General features: G+C 56.7%; 1 protein-coding gene across 1 annotated transcript in view; it reads left to right on the forward strand.

Moving 5' to 3' along the window:
* The window catches only part of TMEM63A (transmembrane protein 63A), a 28,113-nt gene that overhangs the window by 1,954 nt on the left and 3,387 nt on the right, over window positions 1-22,772 (forward strand). Inside the window, exons 3-22 of the mRNA XM_081114348.1 lie at window positions 710-789; window positions 2,950-3,016; window positions 4,623-4,660; window positions 6,006-6,148; window positions 7,043-7,094; window positions 7,463-7,571; window positions 8,484-8,554; window positions 8,848-8,928; window positions 10,208-10,331; window positions 10,421-10,554; window positions 11,559-11,696; window positions 12,602-12,755; window positions 14,101-14,207; window positions 14,313-14,399; window positions 15,127-15,189; window positions 16,333-16,495; window positions 17,793-17,898; window positions 19,618-19,785; window positions 21,977-22,092; window positions 22,407-22,469. Of these exons, the coding sequence (XP_080970474.1) occupies window positions 710-789; window positions 2,950-3,016; window positions 4,623-4,660; window positions 6,006-6,148; window positions 7,043-7,094; window positions 7,463-7,571; window positions 8,484-8,554; window positions 8,848-8,928; window positions 10,208-10,331; window positions 10,421-10,554; window positions 11,559-11,696; window positions 12,602-12,755; window positions 14,101-14,207; window positions 14,313-14,399; window positions 15,127-15,189; window positions 16,333-16,495; window positions 17,793-17,898; window positions 19,618-19,785; window positions 21,977-22,092; window positions 22,407-22,469 (2,064 nt within the window). The remainder of the gene's footprint in view (window positions 1-709; window positions 790-2,949; window positions 3,017-4,622; window positions 4,661-6,005; window positions 6,149-7,042; window positions 7,095-7,462; window positions 7,572-8,483; window positions 8,555-8,847; window positions 8,929-10,207; window positions 10,332-10,420; window positions 10,555-11,558; window positions 11,697-12,601; window positions 12,756-14,100; window positions 14,208-14,312; window positions 14,400-15,126; window positions 15,190-16,332; window positions 16,496-17,792; window positions 17,899-19,617; window positions 19,786-21,976; window positions 22,093-22,406; window positions 22,470-22,772) is intronic.

Raw genomic sequence — 22,772 nt, forward strand, 5'->3', positions numbered from 1 at the left:
GGCTTTCTATCCCAGCAGCGCTGCCACTGACGGGCTCTGTGGCCTCGGGTACATTACGTCGCTTGTCTGGGCCTCAGGCTGCTGCTCTGTAAAATGGGACTGATTCTTTTTTTTTAAATATATTTTTTTTTATTGATTTCAGAGGGAGAGGGAAAGAGGGATAGAAACACCAATGAGGATTGAGAGAATCATTGATCGGCTGTGAAATCAATAAAAATAGATTTTTTTTAAAAAAAAGAGAAAGAAATTCTATGTAAAGTGAAGAAGGAAAGTTAAGCGGCTCCCCAGGCTGCTGTGGGGCCAGACTTCCCTGCTCAGGAGCCGCCAAGCCAGCCCAGTCCTCAGGAGGTCGCGGCTGCCCATGCTGCCTTCTTAGCCAAGGACAGGCCCGCGTGCGGGGCTAGGAGGGCGCTCGGGCAAGCTCAGCGGCAGCGCGGACAGCCTTCGTGACTTGGGAACAAGTGGCAAGACCTGGGGTGTGTGTGTGTGTGTGTGTGTGTGTGTGTGTGTGTGTGTGTGTGAGCGAGCACAGCATCACAGCCTTGAGCTGTGCGGCCCTGGGCAGCTCCGTGCCCTCTCTGGGCTTGGGTCACCTTCGCGCCCCGCTGACGCCAGGCAGGCGGGCTTGGCCCCTAAGACAGCTGTCTCTTCTCATGACAAGCCATCCAATGTGCTTTCACTGGCTTTCTTTTTCTTTTTCTACTTTTAGTTTTTAATATTGGTGTTTTCCATCATAAGGAGAAGATTCTGGGATTACGGACGCATTGCCCTGGTGTCAGAAGTGGGCAGGTAAAAGAGTCATGTTACTTAGAATGTCAGTGTGTGTGTGTGTGTGTGTGTGTGTGTGTGTGTGTGTGACAGAGAGAGAGAGAGAGACAGAGAGAGAGAGAGAGACAGACATTGGGATGGGCTGGGGGCATGGGAACCCCAGCAGGCAGAGAGAGAGAGAGAGAGGGAGAGAGAGAGACAGACAGACGGACAGACATTGGGATAGGCTGGGGGCGTGGGAAGCCCAGCAGGCAGGACCCACCCACGATGCTGGAATCACATCACGTTCACCGTGTCCGCCCGCCAGGCCGGTCCCAGACGCCGTCTGTCCGGTCCGCGGCACAGACCCGCGAGGTCAGCCTCGTGAGAAAGTCGAGGCCCACATGCCCGGGTCTCCTCCAGGCTCCGGCCCGGCTGTGCCCACCGGCCTCGCTGGCTCCGGGCTGCGGAGGAAACGGAGTTCCTTCAGATAATTAGGGCTTCAAAATCAGCAGGGGGAGGACGCCGGCGTTCTGTCTCGCCTTGGCTATTTTCAAGTGCATCTTCCGCAACGAGTTCGCTTAGGGCTGGGGCTGGCTGCTCGGGGCGGTGGGGCCGTGGCTGAACGAACGTCCCTGACCTCCCCTGGCTTCGCGCTGGCCGATGGCCCTAACTCAGCCGCCCCGGGTGAGCCTGCTCCGCACCACGGGCTCAGGCCTTCCGCTTCCATCCAGACTCAGAAGGCTCTCAGCTCACAACTCAATTCTCCATCTGCACCACTGGCGCTTCCAGGGCCAGCTGGCTGCCACCCACCCCAGGCCTCGTGTCAGTGGGAAGTGAATGGGGTGCACACGCTGGCCCAGGCTGCCCGCCCAGCACCTGCCCTGCCATCACCAGGCAGACCCTCCGCGCTCGCTCCCCAGGCTGCCCCATGGGGAAATGTGGGAGGGGCGCGGGGTGTGTGTGTAAATGCATTTCCTTCTCCACAGTCTCTGGCGTTTGCAAAAGCCTCAGTCAGGGTGTTAGTGTTGGGGTGAGGGGGGGGCCCTGGTTTCAGCTGTGTCAGAGCCTGAGACTTTTGGGGGAGCCTCTTGGGATATCTGATGCTTTGGGGGACATTCACCCCGAGGAGGGGCTGAACGCCACAGTACGGTGGAGCACTTGGAAATCAGGGGGCCTGGCCAGCCCCCCCGGCTGTGTGATCTTGGTCAAGTCTCTAAACTTTTTGGGGGGCTTTTCTCCTGCGCTCTGTTCCCTGAAGGCTTACCGTGAAGGCCCAATGAGAGAGTTCCAAGTGAAGTTCCACTGTGTCTTAGGCCATTCGGAGTGGGAGGGCGGAGCGAGGACTAGGGAAACAGAAGCAAAAATCCAAATAGCGCACGGGTGTTCTTGCAGGTTACTCAGAAGAAGGGATCTGATTAAAATCCCACGATATAACATGCCGGAGTTCAGCCCTAGCCGGTTTGGCTCAGTGGATAGAGCGCCGGCCTGTGGACTGAAGGGTCCCGGGTTCGATTCTGCTCAAGGGCACATGCCCTGGTTGCAGGCTCAATCCCCAGCAGGGGATGTGCAAGAGGCAGCCGACGCATGATTCTCTCTCATCATTGATGTTTCCATCTCTCTCTCTCTCTCCCTTCCACTCTCTCTCTCTCTCTCTCTCCCCCTTCCTCTCAGAAATCAATAAAAAAATATTAAAATGCCAGAGTTTAGCAACTTTAAAAATGCACATTTTGGCCTTTTCTTGTCTCTGAAGTCGGAAGGCAGCTTGCTATCATTGCTAGTTACAGTTTAATCGGTAGCATTTTTTCATTCTTCGTGGTTCATAATAATTATGCCCCTGACACCAGTGGCGTCTTAGAGTTGATGATAAAATTCAGTGCTTATGCCAAGTGTTGTCTGCTCTGTGGGAAACACCTTGCAAACAGGCCCCGTTTTGAAGTCACTTTAGGTAAACCAGCCCTCCTGCTGAGGCCAGGGGTGTCCTGACCCCGCGTTACAGCCCCGCCCGGCAGTTTTCTGTCGGGCACACCTCGGAGTGGCTCTCGCCGTGTCTGTGTGTCTCACAGGGCGAGTTACGCTTCGCCCCAGCCGTTGAGGGCTAGTAGCTTTGGTCCTGAGCTCCATGAGGCAGCAAGATTCTGGGGATGCGTTTTTAGGTTTTTAAAAAGAAGTATTTGAATTTTTTTCCATTTGTGCTTCCAGCGAGTCCAGGTTCCAGAGGTCGTCGTCGTCTTCCTCCCAAGGGCCTCAGGATTTTGAGAGTGATCTGGTTGGTATCTCGGGGGCAGCGGTGGCTGTGGCCGGCGGGGGCGCCTGGTGGGCAGGGGAGGCCGGCGGCGATGAACCAGCGGGGAGAGGGCGGCCGTGCTCCTGTCCCGGTGGCGGGTGTGGGTCAGAGCTCTTCTCTGCACTGACGTCGCCTGGACTTGGAACAGAGCACGGGGGAGGTGCAGCCGGGTGACCCGGGATCGTGAGATTTGGTTGCCTCTCAGGCAGAGGGCTACGGAATCCCCGTGGGGTCCTAGCACGCGTCTCTGTAGCATACTTGCGGCTTTGTGTGACAGTCCATTATCATTATGCTTTCTTTTTTAAAAAAAAAATTTTATTTTTTGAAATTTATTTTATTGATTTTGCACAGAGAGGAAGGGAGAGGGATAGAGAGTTAGAAACATCGATCTGCTGCCTCCTGCACACCCCCTACTGGGAATGTGCCTGCAACCAAGGTACATGCCCTTGACCGGAATCGAACCTGGGATCCTTCAGTCCGCAGGCTCTATCCACTGAGCCAAACCGGTCAGGGCTATTATTTCTTTTTTAAGAAATGTGTTTTTATTAATTTTTAGAGAGAGAGAGAGAAAGAGAAACATTGATGTGAGATCAGGTGCCTCTCGTATGCACCTGACCGGGGATTGGGCCCGCAATCCAGGCAGGTGCCCTGACTGGGAATCGAACCCGCAACCTACCAGTGCGCAGGATGACGCTCATCCAACTGAGCCACGTCGGCCAGGGCCAGCTAATTGTTGACTTGCCTGCTAGTCTCTGGGCCAAATGTGAGCAGGAGCTGTGTGTTACCCAGCGCTGTGCCCTGTCACCTGACACCCAGTAGGAGCTGTTTAGTAATTGTCAAGTGAATGAGGAACAAATATTTGTCTTCAAACAAAGACAGGTCACGCTGGGCGACCGTCTGCTTCAGGGAGTGTCCGTGGACGATCCAAGCTGCAGACACCTGTTCCTTCTCTAGATCCCACTCCAAGCTCTTGTCCCATGTCTCACTCGGTCGTTTGGAAACAAACAGAAACCCACAGCAGTTTCTCCAGAGCGGGCCTGAGGTTTCACCAGCTGTTCACTCAAGTTTCATGATTTGACCCCGGAACATGTGTAATCCCACAGATTGTCAAATTTGAGAGGGTTTTGCAAGAATTCCAAGCTTGCACCCTAGCTGGCTTGGCTCAGCGAATAGAGCATCGGCCTGTGAACTGAAAGGTTCTGGGTTCGATTCCAGTCAGGGGGTATGTGCCCGGGTTGCGGGCTCGATCCCCAGTGTGGGGCGTGCAGGAGGCAGCCGATCAATGATTCTCTCTCATCACTGATGTTTCTATCTCTCTTTCTCCCTCCCCCTTCCTCTCTGAAATCATTTGTAAAAAAGAAAGAAAGGAAGACAGAATGAATTCCAAGCCTGTAGTGCATATTGGGAACGGTTGGGAGCATGCGGACTCTGTCACGTTCGGGACAAGGGGTAGCTTGCTGAATTTGGGGCAAAAGTGCTGTTTTTATACAGAAGAAGGTTAGCTCATCATTAATGTCAATGACGATGGTTGTATCTGCTCCCAAAGACAGACACGCTCGAAGCTAATTCCCGATCTCTTTGTTTCCAGGGATGCTGCCCCTGGCTTACTGCGATCTTCCGTCTGAAGTGAGTATGGCGTGTGCTTGTGTGCGTGTGCGTGTGCGTATGCGTGCGTGAGTGCGTGCGTGTGTGTGTGTGTGTGTTTGAGTGTTTGGCCAATCAGGAGGAAAGGGCCCAGAGGCCTGCCCTTGAGATAGGGCCTCTTAGGTACTTCCTTCAGTTCAGGTTCAAAGCCGTACGTGGGGGCTGAGGACAAAGGAGTCCCAGGCAGTTCCTCCACCAGCCAATTAAAGCTGCTGCTGTGCATCAGGCAGGAATCCTATCTCCTCAGTATTTAACGTGGATCTAGTTGAGTGGAAGCTCCTCTAGACAGTGCTACGTGTCTTTAAACTGGTGAAAAGTGGAGAAATAGTCATCGCTCGGTATAGTCAGCTCATTGGGTTAAAAGCGTTCATTTTTTTTCAAAACTTGGAGCCTGTGGCGAGAAATCCTAAAAGAGGCGCCGGGTGCTCTGGGCTGGCCAGTCACCTCCAGTGCGGTGGACGGAGCCGGGCTGTGAGTCTGGGTGCCACGGTGGCCATAGGTTGTTGTAAGATGCACATTATCTGAGGCAGCACTCAGAATGAGGAAACGCTGCCCAGTAAGCCGTGGTCAGCTATGCTCATTGAAATAGGAGAAGGACAGCGTAGAATTGATGGAATATGGTAGTTTCAGGACAGTGGGTAAGTCCCTTTCTCTGGGCCTAAGTTTCCCCAACTATAAGGTGCCGAGGACGACACCTGCTCTGGGTAATTCAAATGAATTAATATGTGGTGTATAACTGGTGGAGTTTGAGGGATAGAAACGTCCATGATGAGAGAGAATCATTGATCGGTTGCCTCCTGCACGCCCCCTACTGAGGATGGAGCCCGCAACCCAGGCATGGGCCCCTGACCGGAACTGAACCTGGGACCCTTCCGTCCGCAGGCGACGCTCTATCCGCTGAGTCAAACGGGCTAGGGCAGTGATGGCGAACCTTTTGAGCTCGGCGTGTCAGCATTTTGAAAAACCCTAACTTCATTCTGGTGCTGTGTCACATATAGAAATTTTTTGATATTTGCAACCGTAGTATAAAAAAGATTTATATTTTTGATATTTTTATTTCATCTATTTAAATGCCATTTAACAAAGAAAAACCAACCAAAAAAATGAGTTCGCGTGTCACCTCTGACGCGCGTGTCATAGGTTCGCCATCACTGGGCTATGCTGCTTTTCTATGCCTCTGTTTCCTGCTGTGCTAAGACATGGAGATGAAATTAGAAGCTCCCTCGAGGGGTGGCCAGGAGGGGTTACAGGAGACCCTCCGTGCAAGGCCCCGAGGGCCGGTCTGGGGCTGCTGCTCACCGGGATCCCATGCCTGTGTCTTGACCAGCGACGACCAGATCCTGGAATGGTGCGGGGAGGACGCCATCCATTACCTGTCCTTCCAGAGACACATCATCTTCCTGCTGGCGGTGGTCAGCTTCTCGTCCCTGTGCGTCATCCTGCCCGTCAACCTCTCGGGAAACTTGCTGGGTAACTATTCTCTCTCTCTTTTTATAATATATTTTTATTGATGTCAGAGAGGAAGGGAGAGGGAGAGTGAGAGAGACATCAATGAGAGAGAATCATGGATCGGCTGCCTCCTGCACTCCCCGCACTGGGGATCGAGCCCGCAACCCGGGCATGTGCCCTGATTGGGGATTGAACCAACCATGACCTCCTGGTTCCTAGGTCGACGCTTGACCCCTGAGCCACGCCAGCGGGGCTGTTGTCTTCATCTGTGTGGGGCCCAGGGGGAGCTGTAGGCCTCAGGAAAGGGGCTCACTGCGGGGGGGGGGGGGTCATGCTCTCGCTCAGATGTGAGAAGGTCCCAGGGTGGCTTTCTGACTTTTCCATCTGATTAAAAATCCAGAGAAGAATCCACCCCAAGCCTAATATCCACTTCTGGTTCCAAGTAGGAAGAGGGGGAAAAACACCCCAAGATTTACAGAATCGGGGGGCTCCCAAGGGTGTTTGACATCTCCCAGCCCTACTCAGAGTCAGAATCCGAGCCCGGAATTCTATTTCCAAGCGTCCGCCGGAAGCTCGCTCCCCAAATGCCATCACAACCCCACTCCTTACACCCCGGGATTCCCAGCCCTGCTTCTGGGAACAGCTAAGGGTCGGTCCTGATTTCCCGAGAAATGCCACCAAAATCTCAAAGCCAGACGAAGGCAGGTTGTGACTTGACCCCCGTGACGGGGTGAGAAGTTGCCGGGGGGAGGGGGGGCATCTGGGGCTAAAGCAGGGCCTTGCCTGGGCGACTCTGGGAAGAGTGGAGGGCGTCTGTTCCCCGGCCCCTTCCTCCGAGTCGCACTCCCCGTGGCTGGCGGTGCGCCTCCCGCACCCGGGGCGGCCCGGGCACTAAGTCCCTGTGCTTCTCTGCAGAGAAGGACGCGTACAGTTTCGGGAGGACGACGATAGCAAACCTCCAGACCGAGTGAGTGTGGGGGGACGGGTCTGAGGGTGCCGATGGGCGAGGCCAAGGAGAGGGCGGATTCTGGAGCCCAGCGTCAGCGAGAGGGGGCCCCACATGGGCGGACTGAGGCCCCGAAGCCCCCTTGCAGCCAGCGTGTGGCTGGGCTCTGGGCACGGGCACCCCATTAGCAGCTGCTGTTTTGAGGGGCTGTAGGAAACCAGGAGGACTCATTTGCCAGGGAGGGGCTCTCTCTAAGGGGGGCTGGCCGCCCCCGCTCGTGTGATGAAGTCGCTGTCCCTCAGCTCAGGGCCATAAGGCAGCCCAGCCCAGCCCTTGCGCCCCCGCCTGGGCTGGGGTCCCCCCGCTGATCGCAGGCGGTGTCCCCGCAGCAACGACCTGCTCTGGCTGCACACCGTCTTTGCCGTCATCTACCTGTTCCTCACCCTGGGTTTCATGCGGCACCACACCCAGTCCATCAAGTACAAAGATGAGAGCCTGGTGAGTGAGGCTGGGGGCGGGGGTGGGGTGCAGCCTGGGGAGGGGGGCGGAGAGGAATGCCCCCCTCCACTCGATCCCCTGGCATGACAGCAGGGAGCGTCCGGAGGGTCCTCTGGAGCATGGCTTGCAGGTTTGAACTCAAAGTTGGCATTGTCTTTTTTTTTTTAATCATCACCTGAGGATATGCTTATTGATTTATTATTGTTGCTGTTACTCTTCACCTGATTTTCCGTGGATTTTTAGAGAGTGGAAGGGGGGCGGGAGAGAGAGAGAGAGAGAGAGAGAGAGAGAAGGAGAGAGAGACATCAGTGTGAGAGAGATGCATCGGTTGGTTGCCTCCTGCGCGTGTCCCGTCCAGGGCTGGGGATCGAGCCTGCAACCTGGGCATGCGCCCTTGACCAGAACCGAACCTGGGACCCTTCAGTCCCTGGGCAGATGCTCTACCACTGAGCCAATTCGGCTAGGGCGTTTATTGATTTTATTTTTTTTTAGAGGGAGAGAGAAACAGAAAGAATGTGAGAAACACCGATTGGTTGCCTCTCATACAGCTAGCCTTCAACCTGGTGTTCCCTTTAACAACTTGTCTTCTGAATAGATTGTTTCAGGGTGTGGGGTTTAGGGGCCAACTAGCCCTTGGATTTGTGGGCTGCGAACTTGTAGTTACGATTCTGAACACGGTTCTGTTTCGGTGATGGAGTTGCGGGCCCGGCCCTCCTGTGATCCGCTGTGAGTCCCGCCCCCCCTCCGGGTCTTTCTCGGTCCCCGGTCACGCCAAGGAGCGCGTGGCGTTGCCCGGGAAACGCTCTGTGTCGCGGGAGGACGGCGCCCTTTCCGGGCTCTGCCAGGCCCGGAGGAGCGCCCAGGCCCTGCCCGGCCCGTCCTGTGACTGCCCTCCGCGCGTCTCTCCGGCAGGTGAGGCGGACCCTGTTCGTCACAGGACTCCCCAGACACGCCACGAAGGACGCCGTGGAGAGCCACTTCCGGTGAGCAGGCCGGGCGAGGGCAGCGAGCCCTTCCCGGTGGGACCCCGCCGTCCCGGGGGGGGGGCGCCTCATGTCTTCCTCTGGGGCTGGGGGAGAGCCGAGACCGGCCGCACGGGCATCGAGGGCTGCCCTGCGCTGGCTGTGCTGGTGCTGAAAGAGGAAGCCAAAGGCCTTTCTGGCCCGGGAGTGGGCAGCGCGATGGCTCTGCGGCCCTTGGAGATGGGGGGGGGGTCCCGCCGGCCTGGGGGTGCCTTTTCCAACGCCACCCTTTCCTCCGCCCGCCCTGGGCACAGGGACGCGTACCCCACGTGCGAGGTGGTGGAGGTCCAGCTGTGCTACAACGTGGCCAAGCTGATCCACCTGTGCAGGGAGAGGTACGTGTGTGCGTGTGTGTGTGTGTGTGGGGGAAGCGTGCATGTGTGTGTGTGTGTGTGGGAAGTGTGCATGCGTGTGTGTGTGTGTGTGGGGAAGTGTGCACGTGTGTGTGTGGGGGGGAAGCGTGCATGTGTGTGTGTGTGTGTGGGAAGCGTGCATGTGTGTGGGGGGGAAGTGGGCGTGTGTGTGTCTGTGAAGCGTGCATGCGTGTGTGTGTGGGGGGGAAGTGGGCGTGTGTGTGTCTGTGTGAAGCGTGCATGCGTGTGTGTGTGTGTGTGTGGGGAAGCGTGCATGCGTGGGGGGGAAGCGTGCATGCGTGGGGGGGAAGTGTGCATGCGTGTGTGTGGGAAGCGTGCATGCGTGGGGGAAGTGTGCATGTGTGTGGGGAAGCGTGCATGTGTGGGGGAAGTGTGCATGCGTGTGGGGGGGAAGCGTGCATGCGTGGGGGAAGTGTGCATGTGTGTGGGGAAGCGTGCATGTGTGGGGGAAGTGTGCATGCGTGTGGGGGGGAAGCGTGCATGCGTGGGGGAAGTGTGCATGCGTGTAGGGGAAGCATGCATGTGTGTGCGGGGAAGCGTGCATGCGTGTAGGGGAGGCGTGCATGCGTGTGGGGGGAAGCGTGCATGTGTGGGGAGAAGCGTGCATGTGTGTGGGGAAGCGTGCATGTGTGGGGGAAGTGTGCACACGTGGGGGAAGTGTGCATGCGTGTAGGGGAAGCGTGCATGTGGGGGGGGAAGCGTGCATGCGTGGGGGGAAGTGTGTGTGTGTGTGGGAAAGCGTGCATGTGTGGGGGAAGTGTGCATGCGTGTGTGGGGGAAGCGTGCATGCGTGTGGGGGAAGCGTGCATGCGTGTGTGGGGAAGCGTGCATGTGTGTGTGGGGAAGCGTGCATGCGTGTGGGGGAAGCGTGCATGTGTGTGTGGGGAAGCGTGCATGTGGGGGGGGAAGTGGGCGTGTGTGTGTGGGGAAGCGTGCATGCGTGTGGGGGAAGCGTGCATGTTTGTGTGGGGAAGCATGCATGCGTGTGGGGGAAGCGTGCATGTGTGTGTGGGGAAGCGTGCATGTGGGGGGGGAAATGGGCGTGTGTGTGTGGGGAAGCGTGCATGCGTGTGGGGGAAGCGTGCATGTTTGTGTGGGGAAGCATGCATGCGTGTGGGGGAAGTGTGCATGTGTGTGTGGGGAAGCGTGCATGCGTGTGGGGGAAGCGTGCATGTGGGGGGGGAAGTGGGCGTGTGTGGGGGGATTGAGGGTCTGACGTCCCCCCCCCCTCCGCCTGCAGGAAGAAGACGGAGAAGAGCCTGACTTACTACACCAACCTGCAGGTGAAGACGGGCCAGCGGGCCCTCGTCAACCCCAAGCCCTGCGGCCAGTTCTGCTGCTTCGAAGTGCAGGGCTGTGAGCGGGTGAGCCCCCCCCCTCCCCCCGGGCCGGGCGCTGGGGTCCCCGCCACCCGCCCGGGGCCACGGCATCACAGGGACGTGCCCTCTGGCAGGAGGACGCCATCGCTTACTACACGGGCATGAAGGACCGGCTGATGGAGAGGATCACGGAGGAGGAGTCCAGGGTCCAGTTCCAGCCCCTGGGCATGGCCTTCGTCACCTTCCAGGAGAAGTCCATGGCCATCTAGTGAGTGTCCCGGCCTCCCGGGCGGGCTCTGCGCCCTGTCCCGATGCCCCGCTGGCCCTCCTGGGGAGGACGATACCGCCGACTCACGTCGCTGGGGGCAGCCGGTGGCGTGTCCCTCTGCCTCCCGCGTCTGGCTGGGGAGGCGCCACCACGCTTACCCCTTGGGGAGCCCAGCCCGTGTGTGGGGGACAGCGGGGCTCAGGTGACTCTAGCTGAGACCCGCTCCGGGGGATGGGGCCTTGCCCGGCGGCGGGGCTCGCACCAGCTGCCCCAGGGGCCCATCAGCTCTGTGTCCCGGCATCCTGATGGACGCCACCCTCCTTCAGAGAGCCCCTCTGCACCCCACATCCTGCTTCTGTGCAGGGCTCCCCGTCTTCCTACAAATGGGCACTCGGGGCGCTCACTGCTGCAGGCAGCCTGACCCTGGGGAGGGGGTTTGCACGAAGGACTTCCGCCCGCCAGCGCAGGGGGGTGGGGTGGGGTCAAGAGATGGGCACTTTATGGGAGACAGAGGGGGAAAGAGGAGGAGCTGGTGAGGGGGAAGGGGGGTCCGAGGGAGGGAAACCTTGGATCAGAACGGGAGCCCGTCTCGTGTATGTGTTCTGATAGTGACTCTGGGGTCTGGGAAGTAAGCGAGAGTCTTGAAGGGTGAAGCCACTGGCAGGAGGATCCTGGCGGGGGGAGGGGTTTGCCGGGGTGTGTGTGTGTGTGGGGGGGGGCAGTGCAAGCAGCATGGGAACCGGAGCCGGACAGATGGGGCGTAGAACCTGATCGGAGAGCCTCAGTTTCCTTGTCTGTAAAATGGGAATAACGATCCTCGGCTCGCAGGGTTGTGCTGAGGATTAAACAAAACCCTCCACATAGCGGGCCACGCGTGCTGTCGCTCTCCTAGCGTTAGTTATAATAATAGATCCACAGTAACAAAGCCAGGGTCCTGCTCCTCGGGGCTCCCGTTCTGACTCGGCCCCGTGTGCTGGGCCCTGGCACGCCTGCCTCCCCCGCAGCATCCTGAAGGACTTCAACGCCTGCAAGTGCCAGGGCCTGCGGTGCAAAGGGGAGCCCCAGCCCTCGTCCTGCAGCAGAGAGCTCGGCATCTCCCAGTGGACGGTCACCTTCGCCGCCTACCCCGAGGACATCTGCTGGTGAGCCCCAGGCCCGAGGGCCGCATCCCGATGCTCAGGAGCCGCACGTGTCTCGTGGCCACGGTGTCGGACAGTGCAGCCTGAGGTCAAGGGTCACCTGCTTCGTTAGCCTGGGGACGCATTAAAAGTAAAAAACAACAACAAAAAAGTTGAAATTAATTTTCGTAATAGTATCTCTCTCTAGAGCAGCCGTGGGCAAACTTTTTGACTTGAGGGCCACAGTGGGTTCTTAAACTGGACCGGAGGGCCGGAACAAAAGCATGGATGGAGTGTTTGTGTGAACTAATATAAATTCAAAGTAAACATCATTACATAAAAGGGTACGGTCTTTTTTTTCAATAGTTTTATTTATTTCAAACGGGCCGGATCCGGCCCGCGGGCCGTAGTTTGCCCACGGCTGCTCTAGATGCTAAAATATTATGAGTTCAATAGTTAGCGGAGAATAACTTGTAGCTCCTCGGAGCTCATCAGGCCCCAAAATTTGACCTTCCAGGGGCTGAAGGTCAGTGCAGAGAACCCGTCTGTACTCCCAGGTCGGCATGAGCCCTACGCCAGAGCCCTCAGGCTGGTCCCGTGGCCGGCAAACTGCGGCTCGTGAGCCCCATGTGGCTCTTTGGCCCCTTGGGTGTGGCTCTTCCTAAGCCTTAGGAGTACCCTAATTAAGTGAATAACAATGTACCTACCTATATAGTTTAAGTTAAAAAAATTTGGCTCTCAAAAGAGATTTCAATCGTCGTACTGTTGGTATTTGGCTCTGTTGACTAATGAGTGTGCCCACCACTGGGCTAGGCTCTTGGCTTGACTCACTGGGGCTTTCTGACCCCCCCGAGCCAGGGGCATGTTGGTGGGGTTGGTGGCCAGGTCCTGGGAGGTGAGCCGCCAGGGCCCGTGTCCTCCCCCCGCAGGAAGAACCTGTCTGTCCAGGGCCCCCGCTGGTGGCTGCAGTGGCTGGGCATCAACTTCGTTCTCTTCGTGGTGCTGTTTTTTCTGACCACACCCTCCATCATCCTCTCCACCATGGACAAGTTCAATGTCACCAAACCCATCCACGCGCTGAATGTGAGTGGCCGTCTGCAAGGCCCATCCCTGGAGGGCTCGGTGCCAACAGGGCACGGTGGGGAGGGGGTGCGGGGGGCGGGCAGGGGATGTGGAGGACGGCGAACCAGGATGTCATTCGCTCAGCTCATGTCTGTGCTATTTTTAAAATAAATAATTTTTTTTATTAAAAATATATTTTATGGATTTTTTTACAGAGAAGAAGGGAGAGGGATAGAGAGTTAGAAACATCGATGAGAGAGAAACATCGATCAGCTGCCTCCTGCACACCCCCCACTGGGGATGTGCCTGCAACCAAGGTACATGCCCTTGACCGGAATCGAACCTGAGACCCTTGAGTCCGCAGGCCGACGCTCTATCCACTGAGCCAAACCGGTTAGGTCTAAAATAAATAATTTTTTGTATCGAGGAATAATTGATGTCTATGATCATGCCTACATTTTTAGCCCTAAGCAGACACGGCCACATTGAGTACAATGTCTTCTAGTAATTTAGACATTTTATGTACATATATTCATTATATATATAATATATAATATATACATAATAATATAGAACTGTATTCCATACGTATTCATAATGAATGTATGTGCATATATAATTACATATATGGAATCAATCTACATATTCATCAGTAGGTGTTACTCGAGTTGAATGAAGTATATTTGGTCTGAGAGCACGTTCAGCGCCCATTAAAAATTGCATAGCCCTAACCAGTTTGGCTCAGTGGATAGAGCGTCGGCCTGCGGACTGAAAGGTCCCAGGTTCGATTCCCGTCAAGGGCATGTGCCTTGGTTGCGGGCACATCCCCAGTAGGGTGTGTGCAGGAGGCAGCTGATTGATGTTTCGCTCTCATCGATGTTTCTAACTCTCTATCCCTCTCTCTTCCTCTCTGTAAAAAATCAATAAAGTATATTGAAAAACACAGAACCACTTCTCAGTGGATAAAGTCCCAAATTTAAAAAAAAAAAATTGCATAGACTTGGTGGCGGGCACTGGGGGCTTGTGACGAGAGCAGATGTAAACTGTCTGCGAGCAGTGGCTACAGCGACGCGCCAGGGACGCGGGTGCACGCGGAGAAGAGCTGCTTGGGTCGGGTGGCAGCACCGTGGGTGGTTTCTTGTACATTTCAGGTTTTAATCATCTTGTCCTTGAATTATATGTGAAATTGGGCTTCACTCTAAATACAAACAGAAGGGGTTGTTGTCTATTCAGCCAACAGAGTGGACTAGCTCCCCTGTACCAGGGACAGCGTTGGTTCTGGGGGGCGAGGAGGACTAAACCCCATCCCTGGTAGGCTGTGGTCTCAACCTCCCCCCCCCCGCCCCCCGGGGGCCTTGTTTTCCAGGACCCAATCATCAGCCAGTTCTTCCCCACCCTCCTCCTGTGGTCCTTCTCCGCCCTGCTGCCCACCATCGTCTACTACTCCACGCTGCTGGAGTCTCACTGGACCAAGTGAGTGCTGGGCGCTGACCCCCATGCCCTAGGGCAGCGGGCACACGGCTCCCTGGGGACCCCTGGGACCCCGGGGCTGGGATGCTCACCTCTGACTTCCTGCAGGTCTGGGGAAAACCGGATCATGATGACCAAGGTCTACATATTCCTGATCTTCATGGTGCTGATTCTGCCCTCCCTCGGCCTTACCAGGTACGCGTGGCTGCCTCCTGCTCTCAATTCAGAATCAGGGTCATAGCTGGAGAGTACTGTCCCCAGGAGAATGGAACCTTTAAAAAAAAATATATATATATATATATATATATATATAATTATGCTTGTTTCTCACTTTATACAGTTAATGTGTTTTTTATTGATTTCAGAGAGGAAAGGCGAGGGAGAGAGAGAGAGAAACATCAGTGATGAGAGAGAATCATTGATGGGCTGCCTCCTGCACGCCCCCTACTGGGGATGGAGCCCGCAACCCGGGCATGTGCCCCGACTGGGACTCGAACCATGATCTCCTGGTTCATAGGCTGATGCTCAACCACTGAGCCACACCAGCCGGGCCGGAAATGGTTTTGGAGTGGATGCATACCTACCCCTGACAACATTTAAGCCTGTCACACCCACCTGGAGGGCAGTTGTGCTGCCCATTGATTCTCCTGGAGATTGGACCTCTCTACGTTTGAAAACAAATGTATCACCACGACAACTGTCCACTTAGGGGGCGGGGCGGGTCCTGGCGTGGTTCCTCTCCGGGAAGGACGGATCTGTTACAGTAGGCCCTGGTGTGTCGCACGGCAGCCAGCGGCATTTGAAAGGATGAACGTGGATCTGGAGATGAGGCCTGTTTTTAGAAGAAGAGGGAAAGGACGTCTGTGTTGTGGTCACATGGCGCGTGGGGGGTCGGTTCTGACGGGATCCGTTTGTCTTTCAGCCTCGACGTTTTCTTCCGCTGGCTCTTTGACAAGTCTTCCCCGGACACCTCCATCCGGTTGGAGTGAGTATCAGCCGGGCGCGCGGAGGTGATGGAGCCACGGTCCGAGTAAATGTCCCCCGGGGCTCGGGCTGCGCTGCGGGGAGGGTGGTCCCCGTTTCGGAACAGACCACTTCCTCCCGGAGACCCCAGGGCTGGGCCTTGCCCACTCCCCGACCAGGTTCCTGCTGGGGAGGCGGCTGCACAGAGCCTTCGGCCACATCAGGGGAGCCGGCCCATTCTGTGCCACGTGTGCAAAACATGTGGTTCATTTCTTTTTTAGGCCAGGACTCAATTAGTCACAGCCTCATTCGGTCTCTGAAACGTATTTACCGAGACCTGAGCCGCTGGGGAGGAGGAGCTGCTGGGCCTCCGTGGAGCCAGGGGGCAGGAGTGGGAGTAATAATTAACGTGGCAGCCAGAACGACTTGTCTGGACTGTGGGTTATCTTTGCCAGGAGAACGGAGTCCAGCTCATGTCTGACGTGGGTCCTTGTTAGCATTTTCAGCTCGCACCACACCCACTGAACAGTAACACTTATTACTTAAGAAGGCGCTGCGCTCCGTGCTGGATTCTTGGTCTCCTTTCGCCTTCACAGCCACTAGCAGTAGGGCGTGTCGTTATCCCCATTTTACAGATGAGGAGGCTGAGGCCCAGAGATGTTGAATAACTTGCCCAAGGCCACCCAGCCAGTTAGGAGATGGAGCTGGGACCTGACCTCAGCCCCGACTGCGCTGGACTTTAGGTCCTGAAATAGGCTCATCGGCCCACGGTGGATTTTCCCAAAGAGATATTTATAGGGAAGGCTGGCTGCGATTTCCTTTTTTATCTTTTGTTTTCCATCACCATGGAAGGGGTGAATGATTATTATTAGGGTTTTTTTGTAATTTCACCTGAGGATATTTTCCCATTGATTTTTTTTTTTTTTTTTTTTTTTAGAAAGAGAGTGGAAGAGAGAGGGAAGGACAGAGAGAAACACCGATGTGAGAGAAGCACATCGACTGGTTGCCTCCTTGAGCTCCTTGAGGGCAGGGGCAGGGGCTTTGTTTCCCTCCCAGCGCCTGGCACAGCGCCTGGCACACGTGGGTGCTGCACACGCACCCACCAGGGGCCTCGGGTCCCGGCTGGCCTGACTCTCCCCCCCCACCCCCCCGCCCGGGGCCCCAGGTGCGTCTTCCTGCCGGACCAGGGCGCCTTCTTTGTGAACTACGTCATCGCCTCGGCCTTCATCGGCACCGGCATGGAGCTGCTGCGGCTGCCGGGCCTCATCCTCTACACCTTCCGCATGGTCATGGCCAAGACCGCCGCCGACCGCAGGAACGTCAAGCAGGTGCGGGCTGGCGGGGCGGGCGCACGGGCCCCCCCGGAGCGTCCCCACTCGGGCACTTCCCCAGCCACCCTGCTGGGTGCCGCGCTCTCTGCCAAGTGCCTTTCACCAGGGGCTCAGGCCGCCTGTGGGGGCGGGGGGGCCAGGCCCTGCTTGCAGCGGCAGGTCTTCATAAACCTCTGTCCGCTCTGACTCGCCGGCAGGAGGAGAGAGTGTGGATTTTTACATTTAAAAAAATTTTTTTTTAATTGATTTCAGAGAGGAAGGGAGAGGGAGAGAGAGAGAGAAACATCAATGATGAGAGAATCATTTATCGGCTGCTTTCTGTATGCAGCTGACTGGGGATCGAGCCTGCAACCTGGGCATGTGCCCTTGATGGGAATTGAACCCTGGACCCTTCAGTCTGCAGGCTGATGCTCTATCCACTGAGCCACACCAGCGAGGGCTGGATTTTCCCATTTTAACCAGTCTCATCACACACACAAACACAAATAACGTCAGTACGTCGCTCATTGAAGGGCATCCATGTGCCTAAGCCCTTAAGATGATCACAGTTGTCAATGCGTTTGGGGCGTGTGGCATGGTCCCCTAAGTGGGTAACACGGGTTCTCTTTCTTTCTCCTTTGCCGTGTGGGCACCCTGAGAGGGAAGGCAGAGCCCTCTGAGACGGGCCTGCTGGTGCCTTACCTGGCAGATGCACAGCCTAAGCCGCAGGCAGGTTGGGAGCCCAGGACACAGGCCAGCACGGGCAGAGCTGACGTTGCGCCTGATGCCAGAGCCCGTAGGGATCACTGCCCCCCGGGGGCTCGGGGGCCCGCTGGGGAGACACGATCAAGACAAAGGTGACAGGAGGGAAGCATGAGTCACCGCCCCGTGGAGGTCTGGGGGTGCGCGGGGTGCAGCTGGAGAAGGCTGGTGGAGGGAGGAAAAGGACCTCACGCTCGGCCTGTGTGGCTCAGTGGTTGAGCATTGACCTATGAACCAGGAGGTCACGGTTCGATTCCCCATCACATGCCCAGGTTGTGGGCTCGATCCCCAGAAGGGGGCGTGCAGGAGGCAGCTGATCCATGATTCTCATCGTTGATGTTTCTATCTCTTCTCTCCAGTCAATTAAAAACTTTTTTTTTTTAAAGAAAAAGGACCTTAAGAGGTGGGGGAGCCTGTGTGTCTCCCATTTCCAAAGTCCTTCTCACCCGGTTTCCCCTCTCCACCTGGAGCCATCGAGGGGCTTGGGGCCGAGCAGGCCTGGCAGCGCCTCATCACCTCTTCCTCCTCCTCCTCCTCCTCCTCCTCCTCCCAGAACCAGGCCTTCGAGTTCGAGTTCGGAGCCATGTACGCGTGGATGCTGTGCGTCTTCACCGTCATCATGGCCTACAGCATCACCTGCCCCATCATCGCGCCATTCGGTGAGTGGCCCGAGGCCCGTCCAGGGTCGGGGGGTGGCTGACTCCACCAAGCACCCCAAGACGGCCGTCACGGGGCATCTGGAGCCCCACAAACAGAGGACCCCTTGAAGGCACAAGAGCCACCCGCTGTCAAGGAGCCACGGGTGACACCAGATTTAATTCACTTCTCATGAGTTCCTCCCACTGGCCTTCCCAGCTGTGGCCTCACTCAGTGCTTCTTCTGGTCTGAGCTTCTCCGCCAGCTGACCACTTCACTCTTTTTAAAAATACACATATTTTTTATTGATATTTTTTACAGAGAGGAAGGGAGAGGGATAGAGAGTTAGAAACATCGATGAGAGAGAAACATCGATCAGCTGCCTCCTGCACACCCCCCACTGGGGATGTGCCCGCAACCAAGGTACATGCCCTTGACCGGACTCGAACTTGGGACCTTTCAGTCCGCAGGCCGACGCTCTATCCACTGAGCCAAACCAGTTAGGGCTTTTTTTTTTTTTTTAATATGTTTTTATTGATTTTGGAGAGAAGACGGGAGAGGGAGAGAGAGAAGCATCAATGTTGAAGGAATCATGGATCGGCTGCCTCTTGCAAGCCCCCTCCTGGGGATCAAGTCCGCAACCTGGCCATGTGCCCTGAATGGGAATCGAACAAGTGATCTCCTGGTTCATAGGCTGATGCTCAACCACTGTGCCACATGGGCCAGGCCGACCACTCTATTCTTGGTCGATTCTTCAACACACTAAGGCAGTAATGATCCAGGTTCTCATGCGTGCTGTCCCCCGGCAGTCACCTTCGCACTCCCCACGGGGGATCACACCATCCAACAAGCCAGGCGTCACAGACGAAGCACTCGATACCTGTCGGTGAGGGTAGAGTGAGGATTCGAACGTGGAACAGTTCGACCTCAAAGGCCAAGGTCTTGCAACTAAAATGAAACATCAGGAACTGGCTGACAGGTGGAAGACTCTAGAAGGAAACACAGCACCCAGGATCCTGTTGGCAGTGAGAGCTGAGGTTGGGGGGGCGGGGGTAGGAGGAAGTTGTAGCTTTCCCTGTTTTGCTCTCTTGTACTGTTTTTAAAGCATAGGATTACTCTTTCAAAACAAAGCAAAACCAGCCCAGCCGGTGGGGCTCAGTGATTGAGCGTCGACCCATGAACCAGGAGGTCACGGTTCGATTCCCAGTTGGGGCACATGCCCAGGTTGTGAGCTTAATCCCCAGTGTGGGGTGTGCAGGAGGCAGCCGATCAATGATTCTCTCTCATCACTGATGTTTCTCTCTCTCTCTCCCTCTCCCTTCCTCTCTGAAATCAATGAAAATATATTTTAAAAAACACCAAAACCAAAACATGTTGTAGAACCTGCTATAACCTGCGGTGTGATGCCCCCTGGGTTAAGAGCCTTGAGCACCCATTGGCCGAGGGCAGGAGGTCACTTGGGAGGGGGAAGGAAAGAAGGGTGGGGCGTTGAGGGGTTTGGGGGTGCTCAGCGTGAGAGGGGGCCTGTGCGTGTAAAGTAGCCTCTTTCCCCGAAGCGATGCTGGAGGGGAGAGGGAGGAGGGGAGGGGAGGGTCTAGGAACACTGGCGGCCAGGACATGCGTTTTGCCCCCCTTCTGGTTCACGTGGTCCAACAGCTGCCCCAGTTCCATGTACAGCCCCCCTCTGTGGCCCTGCCAGGCCTCCGGCTCACAGCCCCCCCCTCGCCCCCCGCCCCCCGCAGGCCTCATCTACATCCTGCTCAAGCACATGGTGGACCGGCACAACCTCTACTTCGCCTACCTCCCGGCCAAGCTGGAGAAGAGGATCCACTTCGCGGCCGTGCACCAGGCCCTGGCCGCCCCCATCCTGTGCCTCTTCTGGCTCTTCTTCTTCTCCTTCCTGCGCCTGGGTGAGGGCCCCTTCTGACCCAAGGCGGGGAGGCAGCCCTGGCCTCACATCCCCACATCTGTACCCCCCAGTCAAATCCCTCGCGCTTTAACAGCGTCAACTCGGTGTCCAATCAGAATGTGCCCCCCCTCTGGAGGGCTGGCTGGTTATCCAGTCAGAATGTGGCACCCAGGGTGAAGGTTGGCTGGGTGTCCAATCAGAATGTGGCATCCAGGGTGAAAGTTGGCTGGGTGTCCAATCAGAATGTGGCACCCAGGGTGAAAGTTGGCTGGGTGTCCAATCAGAATGTGGCATCCAGGGTGAAGGTTGGCTGGGTGTCCAATCAGAATGTGGCATCCAGGGTGAAGGTTGGCTGGGTGTCCAATCAGAATGTGGCATCCAGGGTGAAGGTTGGCTGGGTGTCCAATCAGAATGTGGCATCCAGGGTGAAAGTTGGCTGGGTGTCCAATCAGAATGTGGCATCCAGGGTGAAGGTTGGCTGGGTGTCCAATCAGAATGTGGCACCCAGGGTGAAGGTTGGCTGGGTGTCCAATCAGAATGTGGCACTCAGGGTGAAGGTTGGCTGGGTGTCCAATCAGAATGTGGCACCCAGGGTGAAGGTTGGCTGGGTGTCCAATCAGAATGTGGCATCCAGGGTGAAAGTTGGCTGGGTGTCCAATCAGAATGTGGCATCCAGGGTGAAGGTTGGCTGGGTGTCCAATCAGAATGTGGCCCCCACGGAGGGCTGGCTGGTTATCCAATCAGAATGTGGCACTCAGGGTGAAGGTTGGCTGGGTGTCCAATCAGAATGTGGCATCCAGGGTGAAAGTTGGCTGGGTGTCCAATCAGAATGTGGCACCCAGGGTGAAAGTTGGCTGGGTGTCCAATCAGAATGTGGCCCCCAGGGTAAAGGTTGGCTGGGTGTCCAATCAGAATGTGGCACCCAGGGTGAAGGTTGGCTGGGTGTCCAATCAGAATGTGGCATCCAGAGTGAAGGTTGGCTGGGTGTCCAATCAGAATGTGGCACCCAGGGTGAAAGTTGGCTGGGTGTCCAATCAGAATGTGGCACCCAGGGTGAAGGTTGGCTGGGTGTCCAATCAGAATGTGGCATCCAGGGTGAAAGTTGGCTGGGTGTCCAATCAGAATGTGGCACCCAGGGTGAAAGTTGGCTGGGTGTCCAATCAGAATGTGGCACCCAGGGTGAAGGTTGGCTGGGTGTCCAATCAGAATGTGGCACCCAGGGTGAAAGTTGGCTGGGTGTCCAATCAGAATGTGGCATCCAGGGTGAAGGTTGGCTGGGTGTCCAATCAGAATGTGGCACTCAGGGTGAAGGTTGGCTGGGTGTCCAATCAGAATGTGGCACTCAGGGTGAAGGTTGGCTGGGTGTCCAATCAGAATGTGGCATCCAGGGTGAAAGTTGGCTGGGTGTCCAATCAGAATGTGGCATCCAGGGTGAAAGTTGGCTGGGTGTCCAATCAGAATGTGGCCCCCAGGGAGGGCTGGCTGGTTATCCAATCAGAATGTGGCACCCAGGGTGAAGGTTGGCTGGGTGTCCAATCAGAATGTGGCATCCAGGGTGAAAGTTGGCTGGGTGTCCAATCAGAATGTGGCCCCCAGGGTGAAGGTTGGCTGGTTATCCAATCACAATGTGGCGCCCAGGGTGAAGGCTGGCTGGGTGTCCAATCAGAATGTGGCGCCCAGGGTGAGGGCTGGTTGGGTGCCGCTCGACCACCTAAATTAGCCCAAGCTGGAGCGTAACAGGTGAAGGCCAGGTGGGCTGCCCCAGGCCGCCGAGAGAGGATGGCCCCTCCATCTGCAGTGGGAGGCTGAGCCAGGGGAGAGGGGAGGCGGGCCCAGGCGGCTCTTAGGCAGTCACAGATGGGTCCCCTCACACCTCACCGTGGGGATGTGCCGGAGGGAAAACCAACACTCCTGGGAAAAAGGAAAAGGCAGGGGAGATGTGTGACTGCCCCAGTCTGGGGGGGTGGGGGGGGTGGGGGTGGGGGGCGGGGGCTCCACTACCTAATCCGGACCGAGGCTGCAAGGAACTGACCCAGCAGGAAGCTGGCAGGTGCCATGGTGTCCCAGCTGCTTGAGGGTGGGGAGGGGGGGCGGTGCCTTCTCTTTATTTTCTGCCCCAGAGAGAAGTCACCTGCCCAGGTGTGGGCCCCTCCCCAGCAGGGTGAGGGTGAATGGCATCCCTTTGTCCCCAGGTCTGACGGCCCCTGCCACCCTGTTTAACTTCCTGGTCCTGCTGCTCACCATCCTGGTCTGCCTGGGCTACACCTGCTTTGGATGCTTCAAGCACCTCAGCCCTCTGAACTACAAGGTAAAGGGCGCCTCCCCCATCGCCCCCAGCCAGCCAGGACCTGTGGGTCCGCTCTCCACCCCTCCTCCACCCACTCACACATCAACAACTTCTCCAGGTCTTACTAGCTGGGTGCAATGTGAGGCTTCCCTCCCCACCCCTTCCCTGCCCCATGGTCTCCCTCCCCGCCCCCCCATGCCCCCTGGGGCTGTCGCCAGGAGCCTGCTGCTAGCTGGCACTGTTACTCTGGGTGTTAATAGTCCGCCTGTTTGGAGGGGGTTTGTTCAGGAAGATCGTGGTTGCTTCTCATTGGAAGTTTCTGCTGTTTCCTGCAGACGGAAGAGCCGGCAGCTGACAAAGGAAGTGAGGCCCTGGCCCATGTGCCCGCTCCGTACACGGTAAGTCACGCTCTCCCCCAGGACCCGGCCCCGGGGGCCCCAGCCCCGGGGACCCAGCAGGCAGGCTTTGATCATCTCGTGAAGAGAGAAGCCCCTCGATCCCGTGTGTCGGGCAGGTTGCTGAATTCATGTCACTTGAGAAGGAGTCCCAGGTGCCTCTGGAGCTGTAACCTGGGTCTGTGCAGCCGCGCCCCCCACGGAGCCGAGAATCCATTCGGCCAGGACGGATGCCCATCTCCTGGGGTGTCAGTTTCCTGCTCACTTTCCTTCTCTGCATATTTAATGCCTGGAGAGCCGGGCCTT

The sequence above is a fragment of the Myotis nattereri genome (genome assembly GCF_964212035.1).
Source record: "Myotis nattereri genome assembly, chromosome: 20".
Lineage (NCBI taxonomy): Eukaryota > Metazoa > Chordata > Mammalia > Chiroptera > Vespertilionidae > Myotis > Myotis nattereri.